At 40.6% G+C, this 14,408-nt stretch overlaps 1 protein-coding gene across 1 annotated transcript in view; it reads right to left on the reverse strand.

Moving 5' to 3' along the window:
* The window catches only part of DOCK5 (dedicator of cytokinesis 5), a 64,272-nt gene that overhangs the window by 28,424 nt on the left and 21,440 nt on the right, over positions 1 to 14,408 (reverse strand). Inside the window, exons 16-27 of the mRNA XM_019470396.1 lie at positions 13,432 to 13,535; positions 12,545 to 12,737; positions 11,036 to 11,133; positions 9,993 to 10,082; positions 8,758 to 8,858; positions 6,094 to 6,228; positions 5,244 to 5,355; positions 3,691 to 3,761; positions 2,594 to 2,700; positions 2,009 to 2,145; positions 1,230 to 1,325; positions 223 to 321 (exon numbers count right to left, since the gene is read on the reverse strand). Of these exons, the coding sequence (XP_019325941.1) occupies positions 223 to 321; positions 1,230 to 1,325; positions 2,009 to 2,145; positions 2,594 to 2,700; positions 3,691 to 3,761; positions 5,244 to 5,355; positions 6,094 to 6,228; positions 8,758 to 8,858; positions 9,993 to 10,082; positions 11,036 to 11,133; positions 12,545 to 12,737; positions 13,432 to 13,535 (1,343 nt within the window). The remainder of the gene's footprint in view (positions 1 to 222; positions 322 to 1,229; positions 1,326 to 2,008; positions 2,146 to 2,593; positions 2,701 to 3,690; positions 3,762 to 5,243; positions 5,356 to 6,093; positions 6,229 to 8,757; positions 8,859 to 9,992; positions 10,083 to 11,035; positions 11,134 to 12,544; positions 12,738 to 13,431; positions 13,536 to 14,408) is intronic.

Here is a 14,408-nt window from a genome sequence, read left to right on the forward strand (position 1 = left end):
ATGCTATTCTCGGGCTCTACTGTGTCAGCAACATCCACTGTGTATACCCAGCAGGGGTGATGTGAATATATCCCCAGTGGCTGTGGCATTAGGTGCCCGTAAGTCATTGCTGATGAATGCAGCATAATCACTCCAAACTGCATACAGTAACTTGAAATGACCTTTCAGAAGAAGAGTGTAATTCTTTATGGACTGAGCTAATCCCCAGCCAGGCTGACTTACAATAATGTCCTGCCTGGTTTTGAAAGTATTGATGTAATGGTTGTAATGGAAATCATCCATCTGCCTCAGGATGGCTGTCATGCAGGCCACAAAAATACCCTAGAATAGGAAAAACAAAACATTTCATTATTTTCCTATATTAAGCACTGTAAGTTCGAAGTGTGGCATATGCTTTCAGAGTTCTGCCTAATCAAGTTATCACTGATCACAATCCTGCTCACCTATGTCCTGACATCAGTCTGTGTGACTGTTTAGTCCTCCTCCCCAAACCAGTCAAGACTTCCTCAATTTCAAGTATGAAGTCTGCGTATAGCTTGCTTTCTCCCCCGGATGACAGTTTGCAAGAAAAACACATCCTCAAAACAACGGAATATATATATGTATACGAATCACTTCGTTGTATCTTAAAGGTCTTTTCCAACCTAAATAATTCTATGATTTTCAAATTTACTATGGCCAACTGTAATTCTCACAGCTGACATATTGGTAATCGCATTAACTTGAATTAGTTATCAAAAATAAGCTATTGCTCTATATGCCCAGCTCTTGATTTTCCCATCTTTCTGTACATGGTAAATTAAAACATACCAACTTGCTTACACCTTCCAAGATGCCACACAGTAGTCAGAAATGCCCCTTAGAGATGCCTTATCCTTCAGCAGTTAATCCCATTTAGCCAAGGTGACAAAAGAGTATTTTTTCAGCAAAGACTCCTTGTGTATTAGAAACTGCACTGAAACCAAATTCTCTGTGCACAAGGGCCCAAAGGAACTTGACATCACAGCCAACTGTGTCTCAGTTCAAACTGCTGCTGGAATAGGACAATTTGTATCCTAATACCTGGTCTCAGAAAACCACCAAAAGCCATGTTTTAGTAGCACAGAAGCCCTGCAGGAAACGGAAAGATGATTTCATAAACCTCTGCTACACACTGAAATCTCCCAGGAGAATAAATTCCACTATAACAAACGGTAAAGTAATAATTGAAGCAAGTAAAAGGCTCTCACAATGTGTGGAGACTGTCTGCTCATTCCAATTACTGTGCGGTTTATTCTCCTTAGCAGGCGTTCCATGATCAGCTGGATGTGGACAGCAGTGGGCCCCTGGGGATATTCAATAAGGAAAATTTGAGACAATTCTTAACATATACCGTTCTATACAGTGGTCCCTGTGTAGGAGGACTGCCCTGACAGTGGTTAATTGTTATTAGAGGATGCAGAGAAGATTTAAAACACACAAGCAATCGATTCAAATACTGTAGGTATACACTTGGTGGAGAGCTAGCATAATTGATCTATACCAGCTTCATTAGTTCATCCTGGCACAGCTAAACCAACAGCTCTTCAGTTCAAACTATTCTTTTCACAGCAACTTAGAATCAATTTCCATGATTAATGTGGCAAGTAAGTGTATTCTCCTGACTGAATAATGATCGTTGTCCCTATTTCATAGCAGAGAAAACGAGAAACCAAATACTTTTATGACTTGTTCCAAATAATTCAATAAGCCACCAAAGTAGCTGGGAATAACATTTTGTCCCTAGAAAGGAAAGTAATTGCTTTTTGTACTGTAGTGATAACCACTAATTCAACCTTTCATGGTTCCTTTTTAGACACAGCTACTTTATGTGCGAAGAGATTCAAAGAACTATACAGCAATGCAACACAATTTCCGTAAACATCAGAGCTTCGTAATTCTTCAAAGCGTAAGTTGAGAACATTTCTTTGCCATAACTTCTCAAAAGAAGAATTAACCTTAATTTGCACCCTTGACAGTTCATGCTCACCACATCTTTCCGATCCAGGACTTCAAGAACACTGCTAAGTAGCTGTGAGCAGGCCTCATGGTCAGGCTTGTTTGAGTTGTCATCCAACTGGCCACTTAGCTGATCTATTAGTAGCGGCAGAAGAGCATCTCTGCATTCTAAAAAATGAAACAGCACCACATCTTGTTGGTCTCAGAAAGTTCTTCAGCTTTCAGTATACATGGGTACCACACAGTAGCTTTCTGCTCATAACTTTATCTTGGACACCAAAACATGCTTAAATCCACTTCAGTTACCACTAACAGACTAGAGAGAGTCATAAATAACCTGTAATTATATGTATTGCATCAAATAGCGCACTCTCACCTTCTGCCTCTTTCTAAATCAACACACTGGATCAGGATCCTACAGTATTAGGCATTGTATAAAGACTGAACAGCAAAAAAAGTTTCAGTTGTTCCATGGCAAGGAATATTTCTAAAGATGGATTTAACAGTAGACTACCACTCATGACTGATGTAAAGGACACGTGAACTTGAAAGACATTTTTGTTTTTAAGGGTGCGTGGCCCCACACAGAATACAGAGACTTCAATTTGCTACTTACCGGACTGTTTAAACAGATCACTCTCGACTATCTTGGTCATGCAGTTTAGCTTCTGTCGAACTAACTGGTTGTCAGGAATACTTTGGATAAACTTGCTGAAGAGGACACTAGTGTGCAAACCACAAAGTAAGCAGATGGTCAGCATTTTCACCCAATGTGATTCCACCCAACACTTATGCTGTCCTGCACCCGGGCAAGTCAAGCAGTTTTGTCACTGTGCGGACACGTTACCTGCAAGCGGTCTCCAATCAAATTACTATGGAGCCCTACCTTATTTTCAAGAAACTTAGCACAGGACTTTTACTAAAACTGAACAGTATTCAGAAACTGCAGGCTTAAACCTCTCAAAATGAAGCTTGCATCCCAAGACACACTAGATATATCACAAAAGCTTACAAATAGGCAATACTATCTGCCCTCCAGTGCCAGCATAAGATAATCATACTTACTTTCACACAAAATGAAAGCAGAATTTTGCAAAGCTTCAGCAGACCACTGCTGAAACTTGAAACACTGCTATATACAGCAGCAAGAGCATATCCTTCCAGATGCCCCTTTCATCAAGAGTGATCACTCATTTCAATCTGAGATTCCATTAAATTAAATTCCATGTACATTTGCTGTCTGTCTACTGTTTACGAGCAAATTATTTGTGTCAGAAGAAGGAGGCATGGCTGGGAGGTTCTGGGCAAAGCTATGAACACCAAAGAACAGAAATCCACAGTGTGTTGTGAATTTCCTGAAGAAATACAACTTTTGTTTTCCTGACCAAGGCTATGCCTTTGTCACACATTTCAGTTTACCTCAGAAGCAATCATTAAGAATTGGTGGAAACTTGCACAACATTTCAACATATCACTCCCCAGTTCTCAAATTTTGGTTTTCAGCAAAATCTCAAAGTTCCTAAGAAAGAGCCATTGAGATGCATAGATGCCTTTGAACTAAACTGACTTCCTGACTGCAAGTGCTTCCTCAAATTCATGCCCAGTACATGCATCATCATGTCATAATCAGAATGGCTGTTTTTAGGAAAGTTTCCAAAATTCTTCGCAACACATGAGCTGGGTTTAGTGGACAAACAAACTTAATATGGTTACCTGAGCTCAACAGGGTCAAATACTAGTTTGACATCATTTATGATACTTGGCAAATACTTTAAAGCTGCACCCTGCAAGAAAAAAGAAACAAGGACATGAAACACACACGGGAAGTGTGTTAGGCTAGCTAGTTCATTCTGAAAGAGTCTAAAGTCTCAACAACAATGCCCATAGCTCACGTGGCAAATATAGTTTTTTGTCAAGAGCAAATACGTGGACACCTGTAGAGAACTGGCTTAAGATCAAACTTATGCATCCAAAGAGCCTCCAGCAACCACACATCTGCAGTGCAGAGCGGAAAAGGTGAAGGAGAAAGGATTCGTAGCCAAGTTCTTTAGTTTTTGCAAACATCCTGCAGTTCCAGGGATTAAGCTCTTACAGCATGACATGAAAAGCGTTAGTCAGTTAAATTGACTCAGTGTTCTGCATACTTTAGCATGCCCACATACACACTAATAAGTTATCTAGGTACTAGTATGGCTTTCATAAATGTAGCATCCAGGCAACTAGGTGCAACAGCAACTAAAGGTCTCTCTGTGATGTTCTACGGCTGCTGCCAGCAGGTACTCTGACTGCATGAGAATCAAAGTTGGGCTTTAAATCACCCAAGTGCTAATTAAAAGTTTAGAATGAATCTTTCCTTCAAACAGAGAAAAGCATGTTGGCTAGAAGAACTGAAATAAAGCAATCTAAAGGCCTCATTGCCTTTTGCAATTTAGCAGCCTCATTGCGTGGCTGCTCTGCTCCTCCTCAGAGTATAAACAGAAGGTTCGTAATCCAGTCAGCACCAGAAAAACAAGCAAGTATAAAATCTAAGATACATTCAGAAACCATTTGTTTTTTTCATCACTTTCATCCCCTGCATTACATTGATTTTTGCAGTAGTTTAACACTCCTATCTCCATCACCCTCAAAGCTTGGTGTTACTGGTTGAAGTAATCTACCGCAGTGTGGAAGACACATCTTCGTTGGTTGTTAGCTTTCATCCTAGCAGGTGCTGAAGGGTTTTCAGCAAAGCCACAGCTCTCATCTTTATTTGATAAACTGTGGGGTTTAAATACTCCTTTCCTGCCACACACAGTTCATTAAAGCAGACATTCAGAGGTGGTGTGACTCATTTGAATGGGTTTCACATGCCTCAAAGCTTGTCTCTTTTTCTGCCTCCCCTCCCCCAACTGTATCATAGAATCATAGAATCACTAAGGTTGGAAGAGACCTCTAAGATCATCGAGTCCAACCGTCAACCCAACACCACCATGCCCACTAAACCATGTCCCTAAGTGCCGCATCTACTCGTCTTTTAAATACCTCCAGGGATGGGGACTCAACCACTTCCCTGGGCAGCCTGTTCCAATGTTTAACTTGAGGCCATTTCCTCTCGTCCTATCGCTTGTTACTTGGGAGAAGAGACCGACCCCCACCTCGCTACAACCCCCTTTCAGGTGGCTGTAGAGAGCGATGAGGTCTCCCCTCAGCCTCCTTTTCTCCAGGCTAAAAATTAGATCAGTTGATCTAATAAAAAAATATTACCTCTCCCTGCAAATTATGCATACCTTAATCTTGACAGCCTCCTCTAAAGGCCGGTCCATGAGGACATTGAAGGAGAGGAACAGCTTGCGTATTGCATCATTAAATTCATCCCCATCTTCACTTTTCCCATAAAACCTACAAAGAACAGAAAGAGACAGTTATACACATAAATCTAGGCTAACAGTGTCATAGTAGCTGAAATACGGTTTTATCCTGTGGAACACCATCTTAAAGCAATCTCCTTCTACAAAGACATGAGTCTAAAAATGGCATCGGGGATTCTGCAGTCATTTCCTGATGAAATCTGTTATAAAGGAAAAGCTGCACTTTTTAAACTGCCATTGCATCAAACTCTGCTTGGGTTCCAAGAATCAGGTAGCTGATTCTGTATTAAACAAAAAAGCCAGAATGAACATGAGGAAAGGATTCCACACATTCACTGTAAATCTTTGAAAACATGTTTTGAGGCTATGGTAAAACCACTGTCATTGACCATATCCTAACTAGACAACGTGCCGCCCTCACCTCACCTAAGAAGTAACCGCGTGTGCATTTGTTTCTTAAAGTTTCTTAAAATGAGGAAGTCGTTCCATGTTTTAATTTTTTAATAATAACAGGTTCCTTTTCAGCACTACCATATGCTGCTTGTGGCATGCTACAGGTGACTAAAAGGATTCTCCTCTTCAAATTAGGTATTTCAATTTTTACTTGACTTATTTTCTCCAGCTGTAGACAAAGGGCAGAAAGATACTCTTCTTAAAAATTCAAGGGTAGAGGATATGCTGAAGAATATCCCCCCCAGCGGTGTTGACTGGAAGTAACTCCACTGACTTCCAAAAGGAGACATAAGGATGGCAATGACCTTGGGCTCACCTCAGGTACAATATTCGTGACTGAACAATGAATCGGAATAGGTACTTCAAGGCTTTCAGAGCAGCAAATAGCAATTCTGTCTTGCTGGAGTCATCAGCATTTCCCACGTAACAGTTCAGTACTTTGGTGAGTTTCCTTTGGAAGGAAAACAAGAAGGAGAATAAATATAGACACAGTTAAGTTTCTGTATAAGTCCAGCTTCCTTATTCCAGAGACGAACTACAGTCTAATAAATAGGTAACAGACAGGGGATCCTCTTCACAGCCTATTTCCTTCTGAAATCTTTGGCTCCATGGAATGTCAGATTTTCATAACCAGTTCATGAATTCTCAGAAAAGTCTACAAATTTGTCTACAAATTCTAGCTTCTTGATCTGCTTTTCTCTTTCCCTAAAAGGAAGTGTTCAGGAAGCTGGAAAACCCATTACTACTGAAAGTGGACTGACACCTTCTCAACATGTCAGCATTCTCATGTGCGGAGCACAAAGTTCTTCTGAAGCAATACTTGCTGAGTGCTTTGAGAACTGTGGATCGAAGTTGCATAAACACATTATGAGTATTTGCTATCTAGTCTCTGCCGAATCAGGAGATCAGGTTCTTCTGTGAGTTCTACGGCAGTTAATATTCAGGCAAAATCCTCTTATCTTCATTAAACAACACACAGCACCCAAAGTGGTGTGTGAGTGATAGTTAAGTATACAACAGCTTTTGCACTTGCTTGCTCTACTTGCCACGCTGCCAGCAGCCAGTTCCCTGCTTTGTCAAATTCTGGCATGGGGAGCACACGAAGGACAATATACAATATTATAGTCCACTTGGCACTAGGTAGATACTATATTGTCAAGCTAAGCTGGAAAGGCAGGCAAGGGAACAACAAAGCTAAGATACCGTGTGCTCATTAATCAGACAAAGAAGTTTATTTATAGTAAAGAGAAATAAGAATGATGAATCTTCCATAGGTTACAGGGAAGAAGGAATGGAAATCATATGCAAGCAGTGATTGTGTGGCCAGGGCAGGGAAGAAGAAAGCAATCCAGGAGATGGGGACTTCAGAGCTTTGTGGAATCGTGTTTCCTCACAGAATTATCTTTAGGTTGACAGCCATCAAAAGAGGCTGAATACTCAGGACTAGGAATTCATGCATACCAGTAAAAATAAGAAGAGATTTTTAGAGGGGAAAAGGAGTTTGGTTTCTGGTTTTGCCCTCCCTATTGGCCCCAGTTTTAACTTTTTAGTTGCCTGTTACCATGAGGGTAATGACCTTTGGGTTGAGGGGAGCTAGATCAAGGAGCTGGAAAGTCAAGAGATCCAGGTGTTATTCCTGGCTTCTCCACCAACTTCCTGGGTAGCCTTAGGCATGTAAGCCATGACTAGCTATAGCACTTAAACAAATGCCTCATTTTTAAGCACATGAAGTCAACAAGTTGACTGAAAGGACTAAGTTTTCACAGGTACCTAAATAAATTTTACGCATCAGCTTTTCCTTTCCTGATAAAATAGGACTAATGATTGTGAGCTGAATTTTTTAAACTGCTTTGAGCTCCAGAGATAAAAACGCTACAGGGAAACAGAATTACTCCCACTGTCCATACCCACACATCCAAATGTGAAGAATTGCAAATTTCTTCTAAACAAATGACAGTCTATGGGAGAGAGTTTCAATATGTAAGTATAATCTCATGTAATCTGCATGTTTAAACCCCACCATGACATGAAGAACTGCAAATTTCTTCTAAACAAATGACAGTCTATGGGAGAGAGTTTCAATATGTAAGTATAATCTCATGTAATCTGCATGTTTAAACCCCACCATGACATTTAGCCCTTTTCTGAAGTCTGTAGCCTCCTCACCCTGCCTGGTTGTAGGCAGACAGTGGAGGTGAACACCATTCTTATCTCTGTTACCATCAACCACAATGTTGCTCATATTATTTCAGCCACATATGGTTCTGCTTCTGCTCCCCGTGACCCTATTCAAACATACCCCTAAAATTGTAGCACAGAGTACAAAGTATACAGACTATTTAAAACTCTTCTGCTCAAAGTACTTTCGGAGTGGGGTAGATTGAAAAGGTTGAGGCAGATACTGGCAAGACAAAACACTTCCATGAGCAGCAATACCTATCAGACCAGATTTCTTATGAATTTGTGTTCATCAATTTCCAGCCCCACCCCACATACCAACTTACAATATTTTCCGCTGCCTTCTGCATATACCCAATAACCACCACCCCTAGCCCCCAACAATCTTTTAGCAGCAATACTAGACCAAAGGACTCAAAAGTTATAGGGGAGAGTTGTATACTGACTGATTGCATGAACCTGTGTTCAATAGGAAATCAGGCTGAAAAACCATGAAGATGCATTTACAACACAAATGCACACAGAGGACTACAGGTCAAAAGAGTCTGAATCACAGTCCGATAGAGGATTTTCCACGATAGCTGTGTCTTTTCCTTACAGAAACAATTCTTACAACAGAAACTTTTTACAGGGTAAAAAGAGTAATTACAGGGTTTCTTTCTCTCCTGAAAGCAGAGAAGGATAGGGCGGAACACTCTCGTCTGGTCTATGCTGCCTTTATCACATTAGCATAGTTTGCTGAAATCATCAGTGAGACACTGTCTGAATGACAGCCTGTGGGTCTGTGGTTACCAATACTTACACATATGCCAGGGTTGCACTGAAGTGCTTGTAAATATAAGTTTCAAGTACAGGGTTGAAATGCTGGAACTTGATGTCTCCGATCAAAGAAATAATAAACACCTGCCAAAAATTCAAAAGGAAACAGATGTACAGAGCCGCACAACCTCTAACTAACACAAACATAACTCAGTCTCTAATTGCACGTCATTTATTTTGCTGGGTCATGGTTTTTGTTTGTTTGTTTTTCTAATAGCATTAGTGCTACAGATAGTGTTGTTCATATTCTAATAGTGACTAAATACTGTGGTGTGTGCAACTACATCATTGCTCAGAGGGAAGGTAGGTCATAGCAGCATTTATACAGGGAATCTTAATACAGGGAGCTACTCCACAAAGCAACAATGGTGACACAGGAAGCAGCACTACTCACAGTCTTTATGTGACACTGTCATTGCACAGGTTAAATAGGCACAGAGCTGCTGAAGGCCGTTTTTCAAAGCTAGGAAATGATGCTTTTCAAGCCAGAACTTGAGATTCTGATCATTTATACTCATTGCAAACACTCAGTCCTGTTACTACAATGACAGGTATTAGAGCCAGGACATTCTGTCCCCTTATATTCACTCCCCTCACCAATGTCAGCTGGATACATCTGACTTCACATTGCTCCCTGAACTATCAAGTACATATTTGCTGATCAGCATGAAGCACACAACTTTGTTACTGCACTGCACACCAGAGTCAGTGCCTTTCACACACATACTATGCAGCCTCTCCAAAGATGCAGAAAACTCCCTGTGAAGTCTTTTGCTCAGTCATTACAATCCTTCTATAAAGGTTCAGAGGAGCAGTCATCCCTACTGCCTAAGTACTGGGCTAGGATTTAGGGTGCGTAGGCTCTATTCCCGCCACAGCCACAAATCCTCTACCATCACGATCCTGAACAAATCATTTCACTTTGTGTGTCAGACAGAAAATACAGCTTTTCTCTTTTGTAAATTGCCTTAATGCAAGAAGTTATCTGAAGAAATTACTATAAATTATGTAAACGGTTATTACTGTTCTCACTGTGGTCACTAAAAAGCTCAATGTATATCTCAGTCCTAGCTCCTGAAAATGCCTTAAGAAGTGTTTAAATATAATTTATTTCTCAGAGCAAAATATCAATCAGTCATCTCAAGGAAGCACCAGGAACAGACTGAAAATGTGGCTGAAAAACAAATACTCTAAATCCACAAAAAAAGACTCACTCACCAGTGCATCAAACACAAGGAAGTCATAGGTTTCATTTTCTGACATTTCCATCATTATGTTGAAAAGTGCATCAAGGGTGTCTTGCAAAAACTAGAGGGGAAAAAAGATAGTAAAAGGGTAGGAAAAGACTACTACTTCTGGAATCCTGCACAAGAGCCTACTCTTTTGGACCCTTTTCCCCTTCCAGCCTAGCTCAGATGAACTGTAAAAGCTGTATGTGAAAGAACATTTAAAAAGGGATCTTAGTCCTGTATTCATTCACACGCTTATCATGATCATCACGCTACTCTCCCTCACTATAGCAAGGAGGATCTTTTCTTATCAGCTCTGAATGGCCCCACTTTCTTTTCTGTTCTGTTGCCTTTTTATCTAGCAAGAGACCTACTGAATACACTTAATTGTGTCCATATAGTTTAAGCTTGAACTGGGCCAAATCAACCACATACACCGTACTAAGGCGTGACATTTTACATAAAGACTGGTTTCAATGAACAGTATTTACTTTAGTTGTTCGGCAGTTAAGTAAAACCATGACCTTGCATAAGCCCACAAGATCCACACTTGGAACCACAGGAAGTCTTACCTCCTAAATCCTTCAGCAGACTATTTTCTGTGGCGCTTCCGCACATTTCAGGTCTATTCCCCACAGTACTCTGTCTATAAGCTCTTTGGGCCTTATCTGCACTCTGTTCCTAGATCCACAGCAAGTCCCTATTCACAAAGGAGGCCCAGAGCCACTACTGAAAATTAACAGTTAGGCTTTGAATGTATCTTCTATTTCATAAGGATACAGGGAAAAAGGAAGTCACCACTACCTCCCTGATCCTGGTAACATTTAACTTCTGTAATTCTGGTGAATTCCACTAACGAGAGCTCTTGGGGCAAAGTAAACCTTTTGTTCTCCTGTTGCTCAGCAGCTAGAACAGCTCTCCTAGCCTATATAAAGAGCTTTTGGGTACAACACAATTACAACCCTTCAAGGTCAACATCAAGGACATATGTAAGTGTTTGCATAACAAGGCCACTCAAATCTCTATGCATACCTTTACAATTTCTCCTCCTTCCACCTCCATTAGCTTCCTTAGGTTGTGAGCTATGTTCTGAGAGTTAGAACGCCAGTTTAACAAACCCAGCAGGTCAACTAGCAAGGACAGAACATCAGCAATTAGAAACAGATTACAACAACACAGCTGCCTTAATGGCTGCAGAATAATAGAGAACAAGTACTAGAGGTTATTTTTAGAATCAGCTTACGAGAAAAAGTCACACTGATGTATAGAATATTACCTTGAGATGGTTCTTTTGTCTTGGCAAGAAAGTTAAGTTTTGCTATAAATGGAAACCTCGGTGTAATTTGATAACACAAGGCATTTGGTAGACAATTTTGCAGGCTTCTCATTCACTCAAGAGAAGGTATCTCAAGCTAGGAATTTTATTAGAGTGCATGACTTTTCTTACTAATGCTTGTGTTTACTTTAGAGCTGCCTCTTGGAAATGGTTCTTAAAGTTAAAATTGAAACCTCTTGTATAAATTACATTAAGCTGCAGAGCTGTTTATCATAGTTCTGGGACATCCCAGGACCTCAATTTTAGTTACAAAATACAGTTGAGGCTTTCAAAGGAGTCTAGCAGGTTTCACACACATCTTCCATGTTAATGAAATATGTACATCATCTCTGTTCTGAAACTAAATTCATTTACTACCTTCAGACGTAGAGATACATGTGAAACTTAACAGCCTTGACAAAGAATGCCACATTCATAAACAGAGGTTACATGCAGGAGCGCAGAAAGATGCAAACATGCTCGGTCTGCATGTCAGACAGGATAATGAAAGTCAGATTCAGTCCTCACGCACGTGGATGTATCTGTATGGCATTTAACTTTAGCTAACTGGCCAAGCTCAAACTGCAAGCAGGACAACTCATGCCCATCTCCCAGCAGCTACACAGGTACATCTTGATAGAGCCACAGCTGGTGTCATTTTCACATGCTGCTTTCCCAAAGTCAGAGAGTATGTTATACCAAGAGCCTTCCAGAGCTACCGGAAATCTCACATCATTTACCAGCACATACTATATTCATTCACATATATACATCATCCTTCATTTTGACCACTTTGGCAGCATGCAAAGCAGAGTTACTGCATAACAACATGCTGAAGAGTTCAGTTCTAATTGCTACATTCTCAACAGGCAGAGAAGATAATTAACCTTAAACATAAAGGATTCTGAAAACATATGTACACTGTCACTGACAGGTGCCATTTCTATACATGCCGACAAGCCTGTTAGATTTAACATTGGTAGTTTGGATAAAATATTCATGTGACATGGTCTCTAGTGGCTTCGGAAACATCTTTGTAGCTTGTATTGGCAACATGATGCCAACAATGCTGGGATTGGGCTGCTATTGACACATGAAACAGCAAGATTAAAGCTAAAGCACTATGCCCACACATGCTGCAACACCAAAAAATTTGCATAAAGAAAGTGCCCTCTTTACTTCAAATATACAGCATGATACCGCTAGGCTGCTAATGCAAGACCTACCATTCTGGGTAAGTTTGGTGGAGCAGATCAGAGTGCCAATCTGGAAGCTGTCTTTTGTACTATCTTTAGTGGGTGTGAAGTTGGCTAGATGGTGCAGATTTTTCCCCGAGGGGGCTTCCTTCTCCTCCATCTCCATTTTGGTACAAGGAAGAGTTAAATAGCATTTAGCATCTTCCATTTTCTTGTTATCACCCTGTTGGTTGAACACAGCAAAGACAAGGGTTATCTCACACTGAACACACCTCAACTGACCTCTTGCAGTTCTCATCTGCAGACACACTTCAACACAGTGACAGCCAGAGAGGGCTTTAAACACCTTCTCATGTCTATAGTTGTTCACTCACATTGTCTGTTTTGGACCTCTAACTTTAGGAATAGAAGTTGCCCACACTGCCAATGAACTAAGCTCTTTCAGAGTGATTCAAGCCACAGAGTTTAGGAGGTTTTTTCCCCCCACCTCACTTTGTAGCTTTCTACTGCAACGCATTAACTATTTCCTCTTACTGTGATTAAAGGCACCAGGTCTCTCTTCCCATCACACACTGATCCTCCAAAGTGGGTGTTCACCAGGCCTGTTTGTTGCACACTGTCTAGGTGAACGATGTTAGAGGAAAAGTGCTCTATACTGATACATACAAGGATGTACCAGATTTGTGTACTTGCAGTCAGAAAACCCATCAGTGAAAGCAGAGCTGAGGGTGACTTATTTAAAAAAAAAAAAAAAAAAAAATAAAAATTAAAAATTACTGTCCTATTATCCTAGAATTATCCTAGAAAAATTTTTAAAAATCTCTGCAATGATGATGTTTACATTGCTAGGAAAAGAGTCAGCCAAGAGTTGTTTTGATCAGTTAAACAAAAGTGAAGACTGCAAATGCCCAAGCTACCTTATAAACAATCAAATTGTGTTTGCCATCTTGCAGTGTTGTTCCATCTGCATTCATCAACTTCACAAAGCCCATGCCAAAAGCTCTCTCAGACTTATCCCTGGCTGCAAACAGAAAGAAGAATCTTTATTAGGAATCGCCTTGTTTACCCCCATACTATCCATAATGCAGCTAACTACATGCAGCTTCTTTATTTAATAGCATCACACGATAATGTGATGGATCTAGCAAACTCTGTGATCCACAGTAGAAAGAGCTCTCTTTCTTTCCCTCTCATCTCAAGGCACTTAGTAGTTATCTGCAGCTACACAGAAAAACATCCTTTCTGAAGCATCCCTCGCCACACAATTTTAGCAGTCAATTGTGCTACTAGATGGACATATATAATTGTCTTGATATTTTGTTTGGGATTTTGCAAATCTGCTTGTGAGGTATGGATGTGGAATTATGTCACTGCATCTCCCAATTACCTTAAGAGATTTTTTTTGAGAGCCTTTCAAGGGCTTAGTCTAACATTATTGATCATTTCAGGGCTCTGAAGTCGTTTGATGAAACTTCTGGCTCTAACTTTCTCATTAGCCTTTAATTAACCTAATTAGAAATCCTCCTATAGGAGGACCATTAGAAGCCCACCAGGCCTTGCACTGAATTTTGTGTAGGCCTTGAAATAAATTAAAAGTTGTGGTGAATGGAGTTAAATCCAGTTGGCAGCCAGCCACAAGTGGTGTTCCCCAGGGCTCAGTATTGGGGCCAGTTCTGTTTAATATCTTTATCAATGATCTGGACGAGGGGATCGAGTGCACCCTCAGTATGTTTGCAAACAACACCAAGTTGGGCAGAAGCGTTGATCTGCTCGAGGGTGGGAAGGCTCTACAGAGGGATCTGGCCAGGCTGGATCGATGGGCCAAGACCAGTTGTATGAGGTTCAACAAGGCCAAGTGCCGGGTCCTGCACTTGGGTCACAACAACCCCATGCA

This window comes from Aptenodytes forsteri, unplaced genomic scaffold (genome assembly GCF_000699145.1).
Source record: "Aptenodytes forsteri isolate BGI_AS27 unplaced genomic scaffold, ASM69914v1 Scaffold158, whole genome shotgun sequence".
Lineage (NCBI taxonomy): Eukaryota > Metazoa > Chordata > Aves > Sphenisciformes > Spheniscidae > Aptenodytes > Aptenodytes forsteri.